Source organism: Ochotona princeps, chromosome 2 (genome assembly GCF_030435755.1).
Source record: "Ochotona princeps isolate mOchPri1 chromosome 2, mOchPri1.hap1, whole genome shotgun sequence".
NCBI lineage: Eukaryota > Metazoa > Chordata > Mammalia > Lagomorpha > Ochotonidae > Ochotona > Ochotona princeps.
In genome coordinates this window covers 64,401,039-64,427,849 of record NC_080833.1, presented here as the reverse complement: position 1 = coordinate 64,427,849, position 26,811 = coordinate 64,401,039, and the positions used below count along the sequence as shown (strand labels likewise).

Below are 26,811 nucleotides of genomic sequence, written 5' to 3'. Positions count from 1 at the left end.
CATCAAAAATGACAGCATCATCCTCAGACAACAGTAAACTGTTCACATGCCATGCAGCTTCAGAGACCTACGTGGCTGACCTAAGCAGATGCTCAGTTGGACTTTTTTCAGTCTCAGAAGTACCACTAAGAACAATAAAAACAAGTGATTACATTCTACAGAAACATAGCCCAGTATCTTACAGAATTTGTTAACAGATGTTCTCAAGACAACATTGAGCCCTTGGCACATCATCTGAGTTCAAGCTATGTAAGATAGGAAGTGTTCCAGTACCCAGAGAGAGTTGTTGTAGATTCATCTATCTCTGACTCTTCTTCAGGTGGAAGTTACTCTTCCTCCTTCCCTCTTTACCACTCTCCTATCACTTGTAGGTTTCTGTGCCTGAATCAGGCCTCAGCGAAGCTAAGTTACATTGAACGGGAAACAAAAGCTTGGACTGGATTTTTATTAGGTGAGAGACTATCTGTTCATGCTTTTTAAGTGACCACAAAGCCAGGAAAATCAGTCCTGACTCACAAGGCATGGAAAAGAAGACACACTCAACAGTGTTGACTAAGTGGTGACTGAGAAGCAAGCAGTCATCTGTGCTGCATGGACCTGCCAAAGGCAGAACTTTCCAGACAGAAGGCAGGGCAATCCTGGGCATGCCTGCTTGCCAGGTTATCACACTTCCTCCAGCAGCCAACGACCCCAAAGACTTCTACCATAGCATGCATTTCAATAGTAACATCAGATGATAGCAAGTAGCAAAACATGTGTCAGATTTTTCAGGTTTCTTGTTCTTCAAGGACAAAACAAGTAGAACCAACCTCTTACAGTGTCTGAACACTGGAAAAAGAACATCAAGGAGGGGTGACAAACAATCTATTGTCACAAGTGTTTCTAAAGTTTAATTAGAAGATTCAAACGATGTTGTGGTCTTGAAACTGCCTAATTTTGAACGGCTTTTATAGGAGCCATCAACTTACATTGTGTTTAACCTCATCCTTTCTGATACAGTACCTATCATACTTGAAAATCTCCTTTACGTAATTCAGGAAAAGATAAGCAGGACAGCAGAAAAAATGGGCAAAGGAAATCAAATATTTCACATAAGGAAGAAATGTAAATCATCACAAGTTTATGAAAATAGACATATTAGAAACCCAAGAAATAAACTTCAAAAAGTGAAATACCACTTCAAACTTACCAGGGTGACAGAAGCTTTTCATACAGATTACTCTGGCTGGACAGAGTCTGGAGCATAGTTACTCCCACTCAGCAGTGATAGGCATGTCATTGGAAACACGTTTTGGGGTGCATTTTGGACACAGCTATAAAATGTTAAAATGCATTTGTGCAAAAGTGAGTGTACCTGTTTGTGCATCCCTCTATATACAAGTGTGCCATCATGAAAAAGATCTGGAAGAGCATATAATAAAGCTAACAGAATTTCTGTTAGGAAAGGAGAAACAGCAGATACACAGAGTGTCACAGACTTTCATTTTTCACATCCGTGCTTAAAATTTGTATGACCACACATTATCTTTGTCACCAAAACTTTGTAAGAAAAAAAATGAGTCATCCAAGCTTTTTCAATTTTAAATACACATACAAAATATTGTTATCTATGCATTTGCCTTTGAATCAAATGCAGTGCACATTGAACATGCATAGTCTATTCAAGCTTGCACAAAATGGGCAGCCAGGAGTTCCTTAGCTGGTAAGAACTTGTGCTCAGGTATGGGTTACATCCCTAGTCCGTGCTGAACATGGCTTTGCTTTCAGTAATAAAAGATTTTTTAAATTTTTAGGAAACGTATTTTGAAATAAATTTTATAGAGCTTTGCATTTTTAATAACATGAGTGAATTCTATTACTGGTTTTTATCTTTTTGGCAGAGACGGTCTTCAATTTTAAGCACTTGCCAAGGAAATAATAACCTTTTGCCAACCCATAGTGACAGGTTTGTTCTAGTTCAGACCAGAATTCAATAAGAACAAATAAACAAAAAGAAAAAGCCGACTCTGTTTCTTTTTAAATCTCAAAGCTTTAAGAAAGAAGCAGGTCACTTAAAATAAAGGGAGACAGTCTTACTTGGTCCTCAAAAGACAGTGCCTGGGCCACATCTCTTGGGAATCCATCAATGACAATGCCCTCTTCATCAGGTATTTGCATCAGTTTCTGTTTTATTTCTGTAATTGTTGTTTCCTTTCATAAGGAAGACAAAGGATGAGAAAGCTACAGTCATACTTCACATATCCACAACTGGCATACATGTTTTGCAGACTAGAAGCAGATTACAAAGCAGTACCTGAGGAGCCAATTCTCCATTTGTAATGATCTTGGCAATAAGACTCCATTTCCTGTTGCTACTGGTACTGTGGATTTTCTTTCTTAATAATTCTCCCACGGAAATGTACTGGAATCCATAACGTTCTGCAATTTTCAAACTTTGAGTACCTTTTCCACTTCCAGGACCACCTGTTATTCAAAACACAAAAGGTACAGTCTTCTAATACAATAAAGAACTTTCTTTGAATCACTAGTACCAGGGCAGGGCCTGTCCTATGGATGACATTCTCAGTGCCACCTCTGAGAGCAGAGCAAGCAGAGGCTCCCACCAGCAGAATGGTAGAACTGTCTCAACCAACCGTATAAGATAAGAGATATTTCCACCTATACTTATTTTTAGTAAGAAACTAAATACAATTTTTGAACAATGCAGTTGAAAGATGTTTCTATGTAAAAAATGAATCATTTTTTCCCTTTGAAATAGAAAAAAATCTATGGAGTACCAAAGATTATGTTAAAAAAGAACAGAAATACATTCTATGCACATAAAAAAGGAGTTAATGTGTACTTTGGTGAAGTACAACAACTAGTTTTAAACCAAACATCGGCATAGTTGATGTAGATCTTCTCTTGAAATCTGTTTGCTCATATGTGTTCTTGCTTTATCTCCTTCAGATTCAAAAGTTTTACGCAATAAGTTCAGAGAGTGAATGGAATAGATCTTTAAGGTAGAAAGGTTTCATGAAATTAAGAATTATGATTTTGTGGTATGTTTGTACGAAATAATGTTTTGCATTATTAACTCAATACTAATAATCAATAATTGCCACTTATTTTTGAAAATATAAATAAAAGTAAAATACTTACAGCCCAGGTTTTTTTTACAAACAATTTTATGTTAATTTAAAGTTAATGTGTAGTTCTGAACAACCTACACTAATTAGAACCTAGATTTGGAAAACATTCTCAAACAAAATGTACAGCAATCAGCCCACTCTATAGTTAAATTGGTAACAGTTAAGAATATGAAATATTTTCAAGGATTTGAGCATAAATTATTGAGTGTAGGCAACACATTTTAAAAATTCAATGCATGAGATTATGTTGTGGTACAGCTGGTAAAGTTGCACCCCCAACTCTGACACTTCATATCAGAGAATCACTTCAAATCCCAAGTTACTCTACTTCCGCTTTAACTCCCTGTTAGTGCACCTGGCAGAGCAGCGGAGGAGGGCCCAAGTATTTGGGCCCCTGCCATTCACGTAGGAGATCTGAATGGAGTTTCAGGCTCCTAACTTCATCCTGGTTCAGCTCTGATTAGACAGTGGACCAGCAGAAGGAATATCATTATTTTGTCCTTGCTCTCTCTGTCATTCTGCCATTCAAATAAGTAAATGCATTTTCTTCAAAAAAAGTCAATGTTTGGTAATATTCACTGAGACATAATTATGATATAGAAGGCAATATTAAAAATAAAGATAAACAGAAAAATGAATTGATATTGTCTCTACTAATAAAAAGCCTTTGTGTGTTGAAATCATTTTATATCTAATTATTTAATAACTTTTTATTCTTTCAAATAAAAAGCCAAAGAGGAAGCTTTTTTTTGTAAGACAAAGTTTTGAGTGGTGGATTTGGTTAGAGGAATTCTAATGGAATAATTTCTTAGTTCCATTTCCAAATAATACATCTAACAAAATCTAGCCTTCATTTTTCTATTCCTTTATCAAAGTTAACACAGGAATTTGTTTACCTTTTTGCCCATTCTCTTTCTAAGAGACTCTAAACCCTATCCTATCCTATTTTATCTACCAATATGAATTACTTCAATCAGATTAACATTTTTAGCTTAAAATTATTTATTTGAAAGGCAGAGTGAAAAGAGATGGTGGGAAGAAAGAGAAAGAGATCTTTCATTCACTGGTTTACTCCTCCAAATGGCCACAACAGCTAGACACTCCATTACGGTCTCCCATACAGATAGCAGGGGCCCAAGCAGTTGGAACATAATCTGCTACGTTCCAAGGGAACATAAACAGATTGGAAACCAGATAGGAAGTGGAGCAGCTTGGCAATGAACTGGCACTCCCATATGGGATGTAAAGTGTAACAAGTGGTAGCTTAATCCACCATGCTACAATGTCGCCCCTATATTAAAGTGTTTGAATATAAAAAGCTTTGGCTAAAAATAGCTGTTTTTGGCCTATTAACATACAGAGAAATCATAACTTGGCTGGAAGAAAAAGAATTACATGATCAATCTTATCAACAATTCCAAGCTGATTTAATCTTTGAAGAATCAATTCTATTTCAGAAAGAAATACTTCCATATTTTATCTCACAAATAATCAAAATCAGAAATTATAAATTTCACTGAAAAAAAACAGACAATCCAAACATGCTGAGAAAAGTTATGAAACCTGTAACGAAAAACATAAAATCCTTTTCATCAGCAATAGAGTGAATAGCCAGCAGACAGACTGGCACAATTGACAGAAAATAACACTAATTTATTTGACGAATTTGATAACTGAAACTCTAGCAAAGTTAATCTTACTGTATTTCAAAAGTAAGAATAGGCTTAAATTTATTTATCTCTAATATTTATATTAAAATCTAACTCTATTTACAATGATTGCTCATTTGTGCCATGAAGATTAACCTTTAAAGATACTTCAATGTCTAAAGGGAAATTCTGTCTACTTAAAAGTAATATCATGTGGATGTGTGTACCTCTTCCATACCTTTTGCAAACTAGAACAACAAAAATGTGTAAGGTTCAAGGACAATTGTTTCCTAATCTTTTAAAAGTCATGAAATTGCCCCAATCTTCCCAATTAATGGTTTCCTTCTTCCTTTCTTTGTCTCAACTCTGAAAATCATATGCTGTCATTTTTTCTTGAATCATTCTTTTACCATTTAAAATGTTACGATATGGCATGAGACCATCCTTTCATTTCCCAAGGTTCTTATTTGTTTATTTGAAAGGTAGAATTAGAGGGAGTGAGGGAAGCAGGGGAGAGAGAAAGAGAGAGAGAGAGAGAGAGAGAGAGAGAGCAAGCTTGCATCTGTTGGTTCACTCCCTAAATGACGATAGCTGGGGCCAGGCTATGCAGAAGCAAGGATCCAGAACTTTTCCCTGGTCTCTCACTTGGGTGCAGTGATCCAAGCAATTGGGCCACCCTCTGCTGCTTTCCCAGATGCTTTAGCAGGGAGCTGGATTGGAAGTGGAACAACTTGGACTTGATCAGGTGCCCACAAGGAATGCTAGTGTCAACAGGTGGCCTTTATATATATGGCAGTCCAACCCTTGCAGCTTAATCTGTTGTGACTTAAACTGCTACACCATGATGCTGACCCTAAGCATCATATTCATGAAAAAGAATGTAAATTTTGCTAGATTAAGAAAAAAGAATTAAGGCCAGGTACTTGGGCCAGGGATTAGCATGCCACTTGGGACACTGGCATACACATTAGTGTACCCAGTCTATTTCTAGTTGCAGTTTCTTGTTAATGGGCTTCATGGGAGGTAGCAGATGAATGCTCATATAGTTTGGCGCTGTCAACAGCAGAAGAGGTCTTGGCTATCATGGGCACCTGGGGAATAAACCAAGAGATGGAAGTTTTCTGATTAGTGATCTGTTCGTTTTTATCACTCTTCCTGTCTGCATTTCAAATATAAATAAACAAATAAAAAGGAATAATATATTTTTAATTTAAAAACTTGACCTGGAGAAGATTTAAGAAATTATATCCCATCCAAATACATCAATTTATTAAAATGTTTGAATCGAGGAGAATCAAGATGGCGGAATAGGGTAAGGACTCGTTTATACAGATGGAAAAACATTTAACCAGGATGAAGCAGAGAAGACATATTTCAGGAAATAGGAAAGGACAGAACAACAGCAGAGGGGTACCTGGAGACTGACAGACACAGGAAAGCAGTGGACACAATGGTGTGGTGTTGCAGAGACTGATACTCCAGCACGGTGATCTGAACTCCACAGCAGCCGGAACTCCACCAGCAACCAGGTGGGAAGGGACTTTCACTGGGAGCTCAGGTGGTGAACCCAGACAAAGAACTGTCCGTTCTGCTGGTCCGTTTGATTTGAACAGGAGTAGAGACAGAGCAGCAGATCTCGGACGGGCAGTGCGACAGCAGAGTGGATTTCACAGCCCAGTCAGCCCCCTAGAGCTGAATTGGGCGCCATTTTGCGTAAGGAGGAAAGGGCAAGGGTGAGGACGGAGCATGCGCCGAGCTGGGAGTGAGCTCATTTCTGTCTGGGTGAACTGCAACGACGTGGCATTCTACAGGTTCCACTCAGGGCAGGTCTGGGATAGCCCTCGGATCTGACGGCCAGCAAATCAAGAACCTTAGTGGTTGTACATCAGGCGCCATTTTGGGCACTGTGGCAATAGCTTTGGGACTGCAGGTGACAACAGTGAACTGTGCATGTGCTGATCTCGCGAGAACTTGCTGAGGTCCGAGATTGCACTGGTCCCGCAGGAAAATAATACTGACTGTGACATCGCATGGGTCAAAATAGGTCCGTGTGGCACCCAGATCTAATGTCCAACAGGTTCCAGCAAGATCAGCGCCACCAACAACCTAATTATATAGGACACCTGGTGTCTATCTAATCCTGGGACCTGCTCCAACCGGAAGTGGGAGAAAGGATGCAGAGACAACGCTGCAGCCTCAGCACGGTATCACAGGAGGTGGTGAGTGGTGAGCCAAGAGCTGGGGCTGTGGAGACCACAGTGAAAATCTGACACAAGAACCCAGACCTGGAACTTGCTGGAGGTTGTGGCACAAGTGGCTGCAAGAAAAGTTGTGTACCAACCGCAGTAAGTAAAATCGCATTGTAGACTTGTAGATGACACAGCTTGGAAACCTGCCCCAAGGAGAAGACTCTGCTAACCAGAAGTACAATGATCAAGAGCAAAAGAAGAGACAAAGGCACAATGAATATTCCCGAAAATTCTCCTGCAAGGGAGCAAAACCCTATGCCAATCTCAGAGTTAACTGAGGAAGACATCGAGAAAATGGGGCACACAGATTCCATAAGACTCATTTTAAAGATTCTGATCAACAATGGGAAGCTCATGAAAGAGTTCAAAGAATTTAAGGAAGCAATAAAGCAAATCAAGGCTGGTATATCAGAAATTAAGAACACAGTAGAGCAAATTAAGAGTACAGTGGAGAGTCTCCAAAATAGAATGAAGCAAGCAGAAGAAAGAATCTCAGAATTGGAAGGTATTTCCTGGATCAGGGGGAAGCAAACAAAAAGCTGGAAGCAGAGCTGGATCAGGCCAAAAAAAGTATTCAAGAATTGAAAGACACTATTAAGAGGCCAAATCTAAGAGTTATGGGAGTCCCAAAAGGTGCAGAAAGAGAAGCTGAATTTGCAAATGTATTTAATGAAATAACAAAGGAAAATTTCCCTAATCTAGAGGAAGAATTGGGAAACAAGTTCCAGGAGGGGCACAGAACTCCCAACAGGCTTAATCAAAAATGATCTTCACCACGACATATGATCTTCAAGCTCTCTTCAATTGAACATAAGGAAAAGATCCTTAAATGTGCACATGAAAAAAATCAACTGACATATAAAGGAAAGCCAATTAAGCTCACAGGACATTTCTTACAGGAAACTCTACAGGCAAGAAGAGAATGGAATGACATATTCCAGATTCTAAAAGAAAAAATTTTTCGGCCCAGGATAACATATCCAGCAAAGCTTTCTTTCATCTTTGAAAATGAAATAAAATTCTTCCACAGTAAAGAAAAGCTAAAAAAATTTGCCTCTTCCAAACCTGCCCTACAAATGATACTTCAAGATGTTCTCTTGGCAGAGAGGAGGAATAGCACCTACCCAAACCAAAGGCAAACGGGAAGAACATCCCAGCAAAATGACAACAGAAGACTAAACCAATGAACAACCCATTCCCAAAATGACAGGACCAACATCACACCCATGTGTATTAAACTCTGAATGTAAATGGCTTAAGCTTAATCAAACGTCATAGATTAGTAGACTGGATTATAAAACAAAACCCATCTGCTTATTGTCTGGAGGAGACACACTTCAACAAAGATTAGCGGAAACTATATCACATGGGTTTTGTTATTCTCTGTTAGTTTCATCTCTTCAAAACACTTCCTTCTGATTAAATCATTCAATGACTTGTATATCATACGGTAGCATCATTTTCTTCAAGAAGGTTCTTGATTTTCATTTCTTCAGCTACACATTAGTCATTTAATCGCATGTTATTTAACTTCTTGGTGTTGTTAATTTCTTTTTTCTCCCTGATGTTGATTTTGTTTGTGGCTCTTCATTTAAGGAGATGTATAGTAGCTGTGTAATGGAGACTGTCATATCTAGTAACATGTCATTTAATTTCAGGGCATTGTAAATTTCTATTTGTTGATTTTGTATCACGACTTTTCATTTAAGAGGATGTATAGTAGTTATGTAATGGAGACTATCATATCTAGTAACATGTCATTTAACTTCATGGCATTGTAAATTTCCCCTTTTCTTTCTATTGTTGATTTTGAAACATGACTTTTCATTTAAGGGGATGTACAGTAGCTGTGAAATGGAGACTAACATTTAGATGTGAGGATGTAGTGTGGTATGCATTTCTGCTTCCAGACAAAGATGGACTTACAATGAAACTGTTTACTATTTCTTGACAATAGGATTCTGGACTTTCTGCCATTGTCCAGGCCCGCAATGATGGACATATGACTGAGTATGAAGAACTATATGTTAGTAATGATATAGAGGAAATGGGGGGGGAGGGAACTGCAGAGGGGATAAAGGAATATGAAACTGTACTATAAAATAATAAGAATAATAATAAAATGTATAAAAAATAAAATAAAAATAAATGTTAAAAAAATTAAATGTTTGAATCATTCTCATTACAAAACTCACAATACGGAGGGGTGAAGATCTAAGTGTTTACACAAAGCCATTTGTTATTACACCATTGTCATGAACAATCATGCTTCAATGTGTTCTTCTTTTTAATAATCAGCAATACTTCTCTAAGAGCAAAAAGAAAAGCAATATCGATCCATACACAAATCATAAAATGACAATATATTCCCCAGTTATTCCACAGTTCTCTTAATAAAATACTGTCTTCTAGACAAAGACCTCAATATTTAATTACAAAGAAGCCTTCCATTTTCAAGAACAGAGATTTATGGCATGATAATACTTTCCAGAAGCCATAATAACATCCCGAATTTGTGAAAGCTGATTTCTAAAATGTCTTTCTGCAATGTTTTTAACAACAGGGCTAAATATATTTGCAATACCATTTTCATTTCACTTCAAAATATACAGACATCATCCCTTCCAGGCTGGTGAGTAGAAGTTTTGTTGACATTGTGTGTGTCTAATTGCATGCCTCTTCCTAGCTGCCAACATGGTCATGGCCTTCACAGCACAGCGTCCTTGCCTGAGGTCTCTGGACAGTTGGCCCTTAGTCAATTGTTAGCAGATAGAAGAGTTTTGAACATCTCATATTAGACCTTTGCTTTTGGTCTTTCTGTGAAAACTGACAATACGTGTTGTATGAGCATGGGTTTCTTTGTAAGTTTTACAAAATTTGAGAAGGAATTTGCAGAAGCATTCAAAAAGTCATTTTTGCAAAAATATTTAAAACATTCACAATTTTTATTCATTGGGATATGGAATTGGATTGATATTATCATATTCAACAAAATTCATAGTGTCAATATTAAGGATGAACTATTACTGTTATTTTGGCATATACTCAGATATTATGCATTGCTTAAAACACTGTTCTGCCAGATGTGTTTGTCTAGAACAACTAAAACTTAGATTTTAATGTCGATATCAGTTTACAATAGAGAAAATGTATTTATATGAATCTAAAAAAGAGAAAATTTATTTATATGAATCTTTACCAATATGTTATTATTTACTGATCCTTCAAAAGTTAATGGTGAATCTTAAGCAATAAAAACAAGGCTGCAGGGATCACAGCAGCAGACCTCAAGATGTACCATAGAGCAGTGATAATCAAAACAGTCTGCTACTGGCATAAAAACAGAGAGGAAAATCAATGGAACAGAATAATAGAAATCCCAGAAGTGAACCCAGACATCTATAGCCAACTGATTTTTGACAAGTGAACCAAAAATCAACATAAGGATAAAGGATAGTCTCTTTCATGAATTGTGTGGTAAAATTGAATATGTGGTTGCAGGAATAGGAATCAAAACCCCCTACCTTTCACCCTATACAAAAACCAGCTGTAAATACATCAGGGTCTAAAGTTATGCCCAAACAACATCAAATTACTACTGGAAAAATTCGGGAACACTGTACAGTTTATAGGAAAACAAGGACTTCTTTAAAAAGACACCAAAAAGACAGAGCATAAATAAACCAATGGGACTACATCAGGCTAATATCCAAGGTCTACAAAGAATGCCAGAAAACTCGACAATAGCAAAACAAACAAACAAAAAAAAACTTTGTGAAGAAATGGGGAAATTTCTTTGCATTTTTCAAAAGAACAAACTTAAATGGCTAACAGAAATACGAAAAACGTTCAGGTTCCCTATTTATCCGAAAGATTGAAATAAAAACTTTTGAGTTTGCAAATAATAACTCCAGTGAGAATGACCTACGTTCAGAAATCTACTAACAACACCTGTTGGTGACAATGTGGGGAAAAACAAGTCATCCTGCTCTATTGTTGGTGGGTGTTTAGACTGTGCAGCCACTATGGAAGTCAATATGCTCAGACAATTGAAAATTGACCTACCATATGACCCAGCTATCCCACTCCTGGGAATATATCCAAAGGAAGTGAAATCTGCATATGAGAAAGTGACCTGCAATCCTACATATTAATAGCAGCACAATCCACAATAACAAAGACATGGAAACAATTCAGATGGCCATCAAAAAAGAAATGAATAAAGAAACTGTGGTACAACTACTTCATAGAACACTATACAGCCATTAAAAAGAGCAAAATTCTACCATTTGCAACAAAAAAGTCTCAACTTGAGATCGTTATGCTCAGTGAATAAGCCAGTCCCATAGGATAAATACCATGTGTTCTCTCTGATATAAGATAGACTTCATGTAAAATACAAAACAAATAGATATGTAAGTAAACAAACATATACATATATTCTCATAGATAAACTGTATAATAGAGACTAGCATACTGGAAATTGAAGATACATTGCAGTATGTATCTCCACTCCAGAATAAAAGGAGGACTCTCAATGAGTAAGTTAAATGTACCTTGACAGTAGGTTACTAGATTTTCTATCATTGCCTATACCTGAAATGTCATGATACATTTAAATAGAAGAATATTACACTTGCGATGGTTACTGAAGGACTACCATGATAGCATGGGGAATAACTGTAGGAGAGGAAAATGTGCAGGGAGGCAGGAGATGGAAATAAATGAGTCCCAACTACTATAAAATTGTACTCATGGAAAATAATGATAACAAAAATGAAAAAAAGAGTAAAAATAAAATGGTAAAGAATATAAACAGATATTTTTCAAAAGATAAAATTCAAAAGGCTAATAGACACATGAAAAAATGCTTGGGTTATCCAGCCATAAGGTAAATGCAAATAAAAACTACAACGAGGTTCTGCTTAACTCCAGTGATAATTGTCAACAAAGAGATAAACAAATAAAACTGCTGGTAAGGATGATGGGGAAATATTCCTAATAGACTGTTGGTGGGAATATAAATAAGTATAACCATTATGGAAGTATGTATAGAGAGTCCTCAGACAACTGAAAATTGATATACCATATGATCCAGCTATCCCACTCTTAGAAATACATTCAGATAAATGAAATTTGCATTCAAGAGAGCTACTTATAAACCCCTGTTTACAGCAGCAAAATTTGCAATAACTAAGACATGGAAACAACAAAGATGCTCATCAACAGAATGATGGATAAAGAAATCGTGGTACATTTATTTAATGGAATACAACTCAGCCAAAAAAAGAATGAAATATTACTGTTTTTAACAAAATGGTCCCAACTAGAATCCATTACGCTTATGAAATAAGCCAGTTCCAAAAGGAAAAATATCATGTGTTCTAAGACAAATAATATGCAAAGTACAATATATATATGTGTACATATATATTATATATATGAATTACAATAGGAGATTAATGTACTGGGAAGTGATAGTTGGACTCCCAATGATAATTACAATAATTCCTTTACATTGTGATATTATGTTTTCTACCTTTTACTAGATTTATTATGTCATGGAACATTTAAATATCAGAAAGTTAAACTGGTAAGCATGAACTGAGTGACAATGCTTAGCATAGAGACAAATAGTGGTAGTGGAAAATGAGGGGATATAGGGGCGGGAGATGAATTCCTATGCTTATAAAACTGCATTGTGGAAAATAATAAAGGAATAATAGCAGACAAAAATTCAACTTGTTAAGTTAAAGCAGAACCTTCAGAAAACGTCTAATGGATTCAACTACATATATTAAATATTTCTAAGTAAATAAGACAAGACAATGAATCCTGAAAAAATCACTTTCTACTCAATGATGGGGAATTCCTCTAACATTGCAGTGGGAATCTCTATATGCAATTGGCATAAGATTATATAATTTAAAACAACATATTTTACTGAAAATTATTCTAAAATGTTCTTGTTTTCTGTCACCTGCAGCTTTGTTTCTATTGTCTCTCATTATCCAACTGCAGTGGAAAATATAATACATAACAAATGCTGTTTTTGAAATGTAAATCTATAAGCAAGGTCAGCAACAATATGAGAACTTTGCATTCTGCCATCATACCTATAACAAGAATAATTTTTGGTCGAGGTCTAGCAGGATCAAAAACCTCATACTCCTCAATCAACTCCGCGGTCTCGGACAGATCCGTGTCACTTTCTATGGAGAATTGATGGATTGGAGGTAGCCGATCATAACGCCGATATGGAAAGTTAGAATTTTCAGGCATTACTGCAAAAGAATAAGATAACTTTGAAAAGGAAAAAGAGCACAGAATTCACTTTTCACATTTAAGTAATTAACAGAGGACATTTAAAAGTTAAATAATGGTTTAAAAATTATTTATTATTACTATTAGTTTTCCTGTCAACGGCCAGAATATCTCCAAGCAGTCTGCAAATTTTGTTAAAGGGCCAGACAGACAATATTTGGGCTTTGTGAGTCATGCAGCATCATGCCATGGAAATAGGAAAACTATCATAGACATTAGATAACAATGGATATTCCTCTGTTCCAAGGAAGCATTTGTAAGATATTTATTGTGAAATTAACTTGGCTCGTGTGTCACAGTTTGTCATCCTAGGTTCTGGAGGAAACTACTCAAACATAGGCCCACCTTTTTACCACTTTGTTAGACTGGTGGGCCTCTGCAAAGGGTACTTGTATAGTACCTAAATTCTGCAAACATATACAGCTATCTGTGGACACCATTTTCACGAATCATGCGTTCCATTCATACCACAAGCGTGGATATGCAGCCTCTATGATGCAGGAACTCTAATGTGATCCCTTGGACTGGTTTGATGGCATACCGGACAAGCAAAGAGGGTACTGTACTAAGCTAGACAAAAGACTAAAAACAATTTCTACATTTGGAGTATTTTACAATATCATTTAATTTTACTTTCCCAGTATTTTCAATATACCCAAGTAAAAATGTAACAATGGGAGCAGACATGTGGCACATCAGTTAAATCACTGCTTGGGAAATCTACATCTCTTATCAGAATGAATGCTTCAGATCTGAGATCCTCTGCTTCTAGTTTTGGGTTTCTGTTTGACATGTACCCTGAGAGGTAACACTAATGAAGTATTTGGGTCCTGTCACACATGTGGGAGAACCACATAGAATTTGAGTCCTATCATCTATGTGGGAGAAGCAGGACTGAGTTTTTGGCTCTTGGTTCAGCGGATGGAAAAATCTGTCTTTATATTGCAAATAGAATGAAAATTTTTTTTTACCAGTTTAAAACACAAACACATGGAAGTTTATATTTACATTAGCAACAAATATTTTCCCCAATGTCAGACACGTTTGCGTGTTTATGATGATTCAGTAGAAGAATAAAATCTGTAGTCCTGTCTCTGTTGCTTACAAATGAGAGTTTATATGTTTACACCTGACCAGTCCATGCACAATAGTCAGGAAAAGTGCTAAAAATGAGCACATGTCATGGTAAGCCCCACAGTAATCTAGAAAATGGGTAGACCATTGAAGCTGGAGTGCTGGTTTGAAAGGATTGCCAGAAGAAGCAGGGCTAGACTTTTCAAAGGCAAGGAATGCTATAAGACCATCTCAGAAGGTGGGAACTACACAAAGGCTCAGAGTTAGAAATACAAATGATATATTCAAAAGGGCCAGAGACACCACGGTAAGCCAATTACCAATATAAAACATAGCTTTCTCCTTCCTCACTTCTCTAGAAAACACAGCATGAATCCCAGCCTAGATTGAGTCTGATTCCTTGGTCATATGATCATTTTCACAACATATGGTATATTCTACTGCAGTCATTGTGCTCCTGATTGCATTTTTACTGCCTGATTTCATTGCTTAATTGCAAGCTCCTTGCCGGCAGGTATCATATTTATTCTTTCTTGGTACCTTTATCTTCAGTTCCAAAGGAATGTATGGCACATTAGAAATGCCCAATAAGTAGTTATTTTATTACCCAACTAACTCATCGACTGTCTTTACGTAAATAGAAAAGGGAAAAGCATTGCTGATCTTGAAGCAAACAAGGGGTATGTAATTTTGGACATAAGGAGCAAAAGACAATAATGAAATGTTTCAGAAAAATACTTCCACAAATGTGTGGATTTCTGGGACCAGAACTCTTGTTCACAGGAAATTGTTCAATTATATGCGCATGGCAGGGAAAAGAATGCTCCTTTCATATTTAATACTTCAAAAGACTGTCGATCCATGATTTAGCCTTGTTTTTCATAAATTAACTTGGTAAAATAATTTGGTTAGATGCTAAAAATGTTTTAGTTCACGCAATGACTTTTTGTGATAATTATATGTTAGCATACCTACATCAATGTCTTTGAAAAAAACTGCATAAATCACTCTGTTTCTAGCAATAATCATGTTTTAAGTTATTGGGAAGTTAGCAACTTGATTGAATTTAATAATCTACAAACTATAGCTAAAACCAACAAAACACACATATACAAAGCAGTGCATAAAAATAAAACATTGTTGGGCCCGGCATGATAGTGTAGTGGTTAAAGTCCTTGCCTTGGACGCGCCAGGATCCATGTGGGCACTGGTTTTAATCCCGGCAGCCCTGTTTCCCATCCAGTGGCCTGGGAAAGCAGTCGAGGGTGGCCCAAAGCCTTGGGACCCTGCACCCTTGTGGGAGACCAGGAACAGCTCCTGGCTCCTGCTTCGGATTGCCTAAGCACCAACCATTGCTTGGGGAGTGAATCATCGGATGGAAGATCTTTCTCTCTGTCTCTCCTCCTCTCTGTATATCCACCTTTCCAATAAAAATAAATGATTCTTTGGGCCCGGCGGCGTGGCCTAGCGGCTGAAGTCCTCGCCTTGAAAGCCCCGGGATCCCATATGGGCGCCGGTTCTAATCCCGGCAGCTCCACTTCCCATCCAGCTCCCTGCTTGTGGCCTGGGAAAGCAGTTGAGGATGGCCCAAAGCTTTGGGACCCTGCACCCACATGGGAGACCCGGAAGAGGTTCCTGGTTCCCGGCATCGGATTGGCGCGTACCGGCCCATTGCGGCTCACTTGGGGAGTGAAACATCGGACGGAAGATCTTCCTCTCTGTCTCTCCTCCTCTCTGTATATCCGGCTTTCCAATAATAATAAAATCTTTTAAAAAAAAAAAGAATCTTTAAAAAAATTGTTACTGTGGGCTAGATCATTTCATAATTTATTTTTTAACATAGGTTCTAACTAGGGTACAGTGTGATCCAACATTCTTATCACCATAGCACATGGAACGGCTCTGATTAATGAAAAAGTCTATAGAATATTAAATCTACATTTTTCAATCCTGGTTTAGCTTATCCTAATTGATCAAGAATTCCTAACTGGTAATTTGTGGACCCAACAAAGTCTCATAAATGTGTTTGGTACACCTTGACATTTTCCCAAAGTTGTACTTGTTACCTTTTGGACAATGGTTGTTCACTACAGTTCTGCCTCTGATTTGGTCATGGGCCTCACCATTTCTCTATTACACACTTTGCCTACCAACAGTCTGTAAGATCAAGTCAATCAGAAACATGAACGTTTCATTTTGTTGCAGATTTATATTTTACATTTGATTTGAGAGCAATTTTTCTTTTCTTTCTAAGGTTTATTTTATTTTTATTGGAAAGGCAGATATACAGAGAAAAGGAGATACAAAGAGAAAGATGTTCTGTCCCCTGGTTCACTCTCAAAGTGGCCACAATGGCCAGAGTTGAGCCGGTTTGAAGCCAGGAGCCAGGAGCCTCCTCTGGGTCTCTCATGTGGGTGCAGGGTATCAAGCTTTGGGCCCACCCTTCACTGCTTTCCCAGGCCATATGCAGGAAGCTGGATAGGAAGTGGAGCAGTCCGGACCCTGGCAGATGCAAACCTAGAATTTAGCCCTCAGGCCATCCTGCCTGGCCCGGGAGTTTTTCAACTAGGCTAATGTCATAATCTCTTAAATTTAATTTTAAATATACAGTAGTGTCTTGGACATTATCTGAAAATATCTGAGGTTTATTTCGTGCTTTAGGTTAAAGAAAGTTTCCCATGTTGTTTGTCATTTGATCTCACAAGGTATTTACTTAGCTTTGGCTGTAGTCTAACAATATGATGATAACATCCCAGGAAGTAAGGGAGCCATTCGGAAAAGGTATATGAACTCATAAATCCTGGCGCAAACAGCATTTTGTTCACCAAGACAGAAATGTACTAAGGGGTGGTGTCAACAGCAATAACTGATGAAAGGTATGCTAGTGACTCCAGAGTACTTGCAGCCTGTGGAGTTGTATAGTCTAAGCTGTGCCCATGTGCTTTGAATTGGAGACTGGAGCTTTAATTCTGTTCATGTGCTCTTCTGTGGACCTTACACTCTTCTCAGTGGCCCAGAAATCTCATTCATTTACAGAGAGTGAACTTCTGAACCCAGGCCTCTGGTCAGTTATGAATCGGTTCTACAAGTAGACCACCAGAAAAGAGTAAAACATTTCTTTAGAACTGAGATAATTCTAGGGATCAAATCAAAACATTTGGAGCAAACCTGGTCTGGTAAACACATGAAGGCACAGTTTTAACCTTAGTCCTTTCACAGAGTGTACCAGCTCAGCTTCTCTTGCAATGAGTGATGCCTTACCACCTATCGACAGAAGGTGGATGGGAGTGAGAAACCTTGCATAGCAACAAGATCAAGTGCTCCCCAAGATTCAGGACACAGACCATATTGCCTGTTAGTCCCATGAAATGTTTCCTAATTATCTTTGCTATCAGGTCTGCTACATTTGAAAATTCTTGAAACTAATTATCTTAGCTGCTTCTCAGATCCACTGGAAGATTCAGTTGGGTGTTATATCTTCTCTGGCAAAACGTGTAGATGTTCAAACCCAGGTCACCTCCTACTGAATGCTGTACAAGCTGAGGATTCTTCCTTTCGGGAAGCGTTGCTGAGGAAATGCCAGTTTCTTCCTTCCCTCTTCTGCTTGTGTTTTCTTTCTTTCCTTCTTTCTTTTTTTCTTTTTAAAGATTTATTTATTTTTATTTGAAAGGCAGATTTCACTGAGACAGAAGGAGAGACACAGAGAGAGGTCTCCCATCCACTGATTCACTCCCCAGATAGCCGCAATGGCTGGAGCTGAGCTGCTCTGAATACAGGAGCCTTTACTGGGTCTCTCACATGTCCAAGACTTTGGATTATCCCCTGCTACTTTCCCAGGCACATTAGCAGAGAGCTACATCAAAAGTGAAGCAGCCAGTACAGAAACTGGCACTTATATGGGATGTTAGCACTGCAGGTGCAGAAGTAGCCTCCGTCTATACTACTGCATTAGCCCCTGTTAAGATTTATTAACTTACTTGAAAGGCAGAGCTAGAGAAGACCACACACACACACACACACACACACACACACACACACAGAGATCTTCCATGTGCTCATTTACTCTCCAAAAGGCCACTGTAATCAGAGTGGCATGGGCCTGAAACTTCAAGTGTATCTCCCATGTGAATGGCAGGGACCAAACACTTGGGACATCTTCCACTGCTTTCCCAGGCACACTGGCAGGGAGTTGGATCAGAAGTGGTACAGCCAGACTGCAACTGGCTCTCTGACATGGGATGCAGGCATTGCAGGTCGTGACTTAACCCAAGGGATTACAACACGGGCCGTTTGTGTCTCTTTAAAAAAGTACACTATGACTTTTTCTCACATTGTATTCAAATAATGACAAACTAAAATTTGCTTCATCCTAAAAGTTATTGTAAATACAGTTATCTCCACCTTAAATCCTGTCAGTACAGTCAAAACTTTTTGTGGCACAGTTTTTGAAAAGTGGTTTATATCTTGATTATATAATCTTTCTGGCCACCAGAAAATAATTCAGGTTTATGTGTGTTATGGTGAGAGAGTGAAAGATTTGTCACAACAGAGGGAGCTAGGCCTGGCCCAAGCTAGGAGCCAGGAGTTCCACCCAGTTCTTCAACATGGGTGCAGGACTCCAAAGACTTGAGTCATCTTCTGCTATTCTCCCAGGCACATTAACATTGACTTGGATTGGAAGGAAAGCAGCCAGAACACAAACTGGAGCCCATGTGTGGTGCTGGCTTCACAGGTGGCATCTATCCCCTTAGACCACAATGCCAACCTTGTCATGCTAATTTGGATAACACATCTTGCTTTTTCAAACAGTTCAGAATACCATGAATTTTCTCTAAGAAACTACATCTCTTAGATGCAAATCATTTCTAAAATGTAAACAAATTTACTTCTTGTACTTCTTTTATAGTACCCAAATGCGTAATTTAATACACTGCATTCAGTAGCTGTTTAATAAATCTTTATTGAATTAACTAGCAAAAATTTTAACAGTGCATTTACACATTAATATAAACTACAGACTTGGAAAACATATTAATAAGCCAAATCTCTTTCAGTGAATAAAAAGTGTGAGACTATTATGTAATAACTTCATTCTATTTATTAATTTTGAAAATGTATTCACAGTTTTTAAAATTCTTGGTTTGTTAATGTAGTTCATTTTACAAAATAATGAAGTTAGCAATGTAAAATTTCATCAAGCCTTCATGGAGCTGCTGGACAACGGTATGTCATTTTGTTTGACATGGAAGTGATTAGAATTAGTTGCAAAGAGAGATTAATTGTGTTCCAGGCACTTACATCCTTCTAGGCATTTATAAGTCCAATAAATAAATCACTGCCTATGGTCTACATGGCATATTTTACAGAGAATTGCTGTAACTGTGCAAGGATGTGTTATTCTACATGTACATTACCATTTCGCAGAAAGGATCTCCGAGACTGTCCTCCATTAAGTGGAGGTAAGGTCTTCTTTTCCTGGCTGACAAATGTATCCCATTTCACCTTGTCACAGCCACCCAGTTCCTTCACTTTCTGTAAACAGCTTTCCAAGTATTCCACTGGGTCTTCAGGCTTGGAACACATCAGTCCATTCAAAAGGCTCTGAAATACAATAAAGTATGTTTTTAAACTACTTTTGCTAGAGTAGTGCTGAGTCCCATGTTGGAATTCTAGATTGTTTTTGCCCTTTGAATTTGTGCTTTCACAAGCAATTAAAGTTGGAATTATGATCTGATGGAGTAATTAAGAAAAATTCTTGACTAGTTTCACTTAGCATTCTCTACTTAAGCAATTCGGGCAACTGTGTAATTTAAAATAAAAGAGATCTATCAAGTGAGATGATTGTAGCAATGGAAAACGTAGCCAGCCATTATTTATCTCATTTTTACCCAACCTTAAAGTCTCCAGGGCTCCAGGCCAGTGCTGGGGGTCCGCATGTTAAGCCACCTCCTGCAGTGTCAACATCCCATATGGGTCCTCCTTGGCTGTTCCACTTCAGATTTGGCCCTCTGTGGCCATTTGGGGAGTGAACCATCAGATGGATAATCTCAATCTCTCTCTTTCTCTCTCTCTGTAATTCTGACTTCAAATAAATCAATATTTAAAAAATAAAGATTTTTAGCCTCAAGTTCTCATGTAAAATGGGGGTACGAGGAGACAGTGTTCTGGTATTACAGGTTGAATCACTGCCTAAAATGAGGGCATCCCAACAAAAGCTGCCATTTCAAGTCCTGGCTGCTTCACTTCTGATCTAGCTCCCTGTTAATGCACCTGAAAAAGCAGTAGAAGATGCTCCAAGTGCACCTACAGTGGAGACTCAGAAAAAGCTCCTGGCTCCTGGTTTTGGCCTGGACTAGCACAGACTGTTGTGGCCATCTGGGGAGGGGGGTCGTGAATCAGCAGGTGGAACATCTCTCTCTCTATCTTCCTCTTTCTCTCTCTGTAACTCTGCTTTTCAAATAAATAAAACAAATCTTTAATAAAGTAGAACCTGGTGGGGAGCAAAATAGTTCAGTTGGCTAATCCTCCGCCTGCAAGTTCTGATATTCCATATGGGCACCAGTTCATATCCTGGCTGCTCCTCCCATCCAGCTCCCTGTATATGGCTTGGGAAAGCAGTAGAGAATGGCCCAAAGCCATGGGACCCTGCACTTGCATGGGAGACACAGAGGAGGCTCCTGGCTCCTGGCTTTGGACCAGCTGAGCTCCGGGTATTGTGGCCATCTTGTGAATGAACCGGTGGGTGGGAGATCTTTGTCTCTCCATCTCTCTGAAAATCTGCTTTTGCAATAAAAATAAATCTTTATTTTTTTCAAAAGTAATACTTCATAGAACTTAGAAAAAATTTAAAAGTGCAGCAATAGAGAGCAGGTGTGTGGTGCAGAGGTTAAATTACTGCTTGGGATGCCAGTTTCCCCCATCTGAGTGCCTGGGCTCAAGTCCAACCTTTTGCTGAGTAGGGCAGAAGTAGGATCTCAAGAGGCAGTTTGGTCTTTACCACACACAGGGGAGGTCAAGATGGAATTTTCTAGGCTCCTATTTCTGCTAGGCTCAACCCTGGCTACTGCAAGCACTTGGGGATAATCAGCAGTGGCAAATTTATGTCTATTTATCTGAATTTCAAACAAAATAAAAATAAATACATTTTAAACACTTTACAAAGTTTAGTATTTGTATAGTGCATATTAAATGCTTGATGGCACATGATAAATATGTAACAACCCATTATATCTTCAGCTGTCATTATTTTTGCCAGGAAGCCTCCAGGAAACCTCTGGGTGGCTCTGGGTTCGTCTTCAGTGTTCCCATGGTATCTGCACAGAACACACTTGTCATTTCTACTCTCAACACTGGGTTATGCTTTGGTCTGTTTTAAACTAGTTGCTCTTCCACAATGAACAGGTCTCAGCTATTTTTCAGTCCCCAGTACTTCACCATTTCCCTGGCAGATGGCAGGTGCATATCAGATTATTTTCTGAAAAGGGAAAAAATTCCTCAAAACTCAAGTCTGAGAGATATATACAGCAAGTAAAGTCTGAACTTCAAATATTTTTTTGAAAGTAGTCGGTAACCCCATTGCTCACTGAGATTATACAGGAATAAAAAGGCAGCCTTCTGCTATTACTTTTCTGTTCATAGAGTCCAGTGTGTCACATGTACCAGTTTCTAAAACTGCTACAATCTGGAAATATTGACTCCTGGGAACTTGATGAGACATAAAATATTTTCCTTCATAGCATTCATGGTAGAAAACATACAGTATTTTCATTATCAATACATGTCTGTTAATGCATAAGGATAAGATTCACACCATTTCAAAGGCAAACATCTTTCTTGAATGCAACATTTCATTTTCAAATTACTCTTCTGCAATTTGTTTCAAATTGTAAGCAATTCTTACTAGGCACATTTGTTTTCCGAAATCCTAAACAGAGTATATTGGAATATGCAACTCTATGAGACAAGGTCAATGACAGAGTGTGTGGAACAAACTAAAATGGGCCTCTACGTTCAATGTGTGTCAAGATCTGTGCTAAACACACAAACACATACACACTGCAATTCACCCTCTCTTATACTCTAAATAATTTTACAGCAACATATAAATATCTCTGTACCTTGTGTTAGCTTGCCCGAGGTACTCTCAGACTTCTGTGGCACTTTCATTTCCATTTGATAAATTAAATTATGACTAAGATGTTGGAGACTTGCTCAGAATTACTTACCAGAAACTACTAGACCCAGGATTGCAAGTTTCTGATTCAATAATTCACATATTCTTCTTTGCACATCTTATAAAAATATTATATGATATAAAAGAAATTATCAGATTCTCGGTGTATTAGCCAACTACAATATGAATTAGTCAAAATATGGTATTTTATGATTTTTTTTAAAAAAATTCACACTATTGGGCCCGGCGGCATGGCCTAGCGGCTAAAGTCCTCGCCTTGAAAGCCCCGGGATCCCATATGGGCGCTGGTTCTAATCCCGGCAGCTCCACTTCCCATCCAGCTCCCTGCTTGTGGCCTGGGAAAGCAGTCAAGGACGGCCCAATGCATTGGGACACTGCACCCACGTGGGAGACCCGGAAGAAGTTCCAGGTTCCTGGTTTCGGATTGGCGCGCATGGGCCCATTGCGGCTCATTTGGGCAGTGAATCATTGGACAGAAGATCTTCCTCTCTGTCTCTCCTCCTCTGTGTATATCTGTCTGTAATAAAAATGAATAAATCTTTAAAAAAAATCCACACTAGTGTCGAAAAAGCTGAGCAAACTCAACAAAGGTTCAGCTTTCATAAATTAAACTGACCCTAAAGAACATGGGTTTTAACAGGGGATGAGTTTAAATTTCTTTTTCTAATAGCCAATCACTATCAAGAATTGAAAACCATGATTAGACACTATTATTCATTCTCCTAGTTAATTCTCTGAGAATTTGAGTCATGTAACAACTTCCTATTGTATTCAAATTAATCACCAAATTTCTGAGTTAGGAACCAAGATTGATGTATCACACCACAAAGTTGAACTAGACTTCGGAACTCATAGACACGATAACTTCGGATAAATTTTTCAAGACAAGAACTGTTAAACCAAAAATGAAAATATATTTCTAACACGAACTTGTCAGAGACACCCCAAATCTCCTTTAACTGACAAGTCAAGAAGCGATTAGTTAGTTGTAGCTATTGTCTGACAATATGTAGATTCAATAATCTGTCGCGTGATTCATAATGGTGTCTAACATTCACAGTTATTCAACCCAATTGATACACTTTATAGACCCACAGTATGATGGTATTGATACAGAAAGTCCAGTTCAGGATTCTGAAATATTTGATCTTGCTGTCTGGCTTTTTGCTTGCAGCACTGCCAGGTTGGGCACACTTCCTGCACTGTGCATTCCACAAATCCCTCTTCCTGGGAGATGAGAGGATTCAGAGGTCACCAGGAGTCTCCTTCCATCTTCCCACTGAGCAGGGCTGAGTAGAAGTACACCACCCACTATTCCACCCAGTTAGCTTGATTTTCCTTTCTGAAATGCACACTATCTTAAAAGGGACTGCTTGTATGCAGAAAAAGCTACTGAGAAGTGTTCATTTGTTTGCACATATAGCGTGGGTTCTCCAGAAAAAAAATCTCAAAATTCTTCGGGGTTACCTGTCACTTAATAGGAAAACCAGTACCCACACTTACAAAGCAAAAAAAAAGTATTATCCAGCAGTATTTCGCAATCAGACAGCTCTCCGACATGTGTTTCTAATTACGCTTTTAGCAGTGTATCAGTGAAATCGATCTCGGTGGTAAGCTTTGTGATGAAATCTTCAGCTCTTCTTCTCCATGTTCAGTTATTGAAGATATTTTAGGAAGAAACAAATCTGAGCAACTTTCTCACATACTCTTAAGACCTGTTCTTACGTAAAAACTGCCTGGGTATTTGCATACAGGAGTAACACATCTGCTAGACTAAGCTTCACATCCCAGGCCTGCGCTAGGGAGATGGTCCACCGGGAAACTCAGACTGATAGAGGCAAGAACAGAGACCAGTGCTGATGGCACCCTAGGGCGAGACTGTCCGGGTAACAGGGTCCAAATTATTCTTCCAAGTGGTGTTTCAACGCTTCTTTCAATAAAAACAAATTTGTCAAAAAGGAAAAAAACTATTCACAATCAGTATATTATTTCCCTGAAATGGAGGCCAGGTTTGCATGGAGTGGGTTTCCATTAGGAAGCTTAGCTTGCCTCCATTTATTTTCTTTCTTTCTTTCTTTCTTTCTTTCTTTCTTTCTTTCTTTCTTTCTTTCTTTCTTTCTTTCTTTCTTTCTTTCTTTCTTCTTTCTTTCTTTCTTTCTTTCTTTCTTTCTTTCTTTCTTTCTTTCTTTCTTTCTCTTTCTTTTTGTCCTTCCTTCCTTCCTTCCTTCCTTCCTTCCTTCCTTCCTTCCTTCCTTCCTTCCTTCCTTCTTTTCTCTCACTCTCTCTCTCCTCTTCTTATTATCCCCCTAGAAAAAGCACTTGGGATTCTGGGATGTTGTGAATTTAAACATGAAGAGAAGGAAAAGACGCCGAACACGCAGAAGAGAAGGCTGGGGCTGAAACTGGTCAGAGCTCCTTTCATTTAGCCCTCAAGGGACCTCTCTCACATTCTCAAAGTGCCGCCCAGCCGGCCGCCGGGGCGCTGGTGCAGAAGGTGCAGTGTTGCGGTCCGAGGACAGAGCAACAGGAGTCAGACTTCGCTCCTCCTGCACCTACCACCAGGTGGGCTGGGGAGCGCCAGCAAAGGCGGCCCTCTGGCGACCGAAAACGTGCTTAGGAGTTCACTCACTGACAGCGCCAAGCAGCGCCAAGCGCCAGTCTCCCGGAGGCAGCACTGCACTGGACGGCTTGGAATATGTTTTCTGCACCTTCATCTCTCTCCCCGCAAGCAAGCTGCTCCCGGGGAGGGATGCTGTAACCTCCACTCCCCTGGCCCCGGTTGTGCTCCCCACCTTCAGCTTAGAGAAGGGCTAGGGCTCCGGACTCTTTGATTTCCATCCAATCCTCTATCGCTGCTGGGCGACAGTGACCCCACATGGCCTAGCTTTCGTTCTCCTCCCCCCCTTACACCCCCCTCCCCACCCCAGCGCAGCCTGGTGGCTACCTGCAGCCCACTCCGGGTATCCGTATCCGAGTGGTGAAAAGGAGAGAGCTTGATTCCACAGCCTGAAGATTGAAACTTGGGGCGCAAGATGGGGCTCCTGAGCCAGCCATCTGCAGGGTCCCCCCGCCCCCCGCAACCCTCCGGAAAGACGACCAACCTCGGGAGAGCGCGCCCCTGCAAGCCCTTCATTTCCGCGCCCAGTGCTGGGAAAGTGGCATTGGGCGCAACTGCCTCGCCCCTCAGTTGGCCCTGGCCACCTACCTCGAAAAGCTGAGGGATTTCCCTCCGGGCCAGATACTCCTTGGCGTCGTTGGTGTTCATGGTTGTGCAGCGCGTGCTTCGGGGTGCAGGCGGGAAGGCGCCGGGGCTACGGCGACCCTGGCTGGGACCACAGCTGGCAGGGTGCGCGCCTTGCACGGATGCAGACCGGGTTCTCAGGCACCAACACTCGCACGCTCGACTCTGTCCGCGCTCCCGCAGTCCAGGTCTCAGTGCCAGGTCTCAGCGCCCGAGCTGCGGGATCCGAGCTGGGGGTGCCCTGGCTTCCTTTCCTGGCTCCCAGGCTGCGCGGCCGCCAGAGGAGGGGCGGAAGGAGCGGAGGAGGGAGGACGGCGCGGCGGGAGCGAGGCACCAGCGCGGCACCAGCGCGCCCGCCCGTTGCCTAGCTGGTTCAGCGCGCAGCGCCTTTCCACGCCGGGTCTGCGGTTTGGCCAGTCACGCTGCGCGGGCGGGACTGCCGGACTCGCAACGGGTGCGGGGGTGGGGACGGGCGCGCGGCGGAGCCGGGGGTCGGCTCTCACACCGCTCGGACCAACTGGGATCACTTCTGGAGTCCAGTGCGCTGACCAGTGCGCGAGGGACCAGTTGACTCAGACAATAAACAGGTCCGGGGCCTCGGAACCTGCGACCTCTGCGCTTCTCAGGACCCTACACACACGTGTACACACACACACACACACACACACACACACACAGCTTTACCCCTAGACCCCTAGAGATTACAGCGGTGGTGGTGGTGGTGGTGGTGGTGCAGAGGACCCAACACAGAATTCATCACACATTCCTAACGTTTCCTATCCATTGTAATAAAGGAAATGGGGAGGGAAATAAGGGGATTTGTAGTGTGGGAATTCTCTCCCTCAAGACAATTTTTAGATTTCGGGTATTTCCATTCTTCACAAAGTTTTGCTATCTGCTTTTGAGTATTTCACTCTGTCACTGTCATAAATCTTCACTGCATCAGTAT

General features: G+C 39.8%; 1 protein-coding gene across 1 annotated transcript in view; it reads right to left on the bottom strand.

Annotated features, from left to right (window-relative positions):
- The window catches only part of AK5 (adenylate kinase 5), a 275,978-nt gene extending 249,834 nt beyond the window's left edge, over positions 1-26,144 (bottom strand). The window contains exons 1-5 of the mRNA XM_058658212.1: positions 25,827-26,144; positions 19,842-20,028; positions 13,146-13,313; positions 2,294-2,463; positions 2,077-2,190 (exon numbers count right to left, since the gene is read on the bottom strand). Of these exons, the coding sequence (XP_058514195.1) occupies positions 2,077-2,190; positions 2,294-2,463; positions 13,146-13,313; positions 19,842-20,028; positions 25,827-25,886 (699 nt within the window). The 5' untranslated portion in view covers positions 25,887-26,144. The remainder of the gene's footprint in view (positions 1-2,076; positions 2,191-2,293; positions 2,464-13,145; positions 13,314-19,841; positions 20,029-25,826) is intronic.
- Between the last annotated feature and the right edge of the window lie 667 nt (positions 26,145-26,811).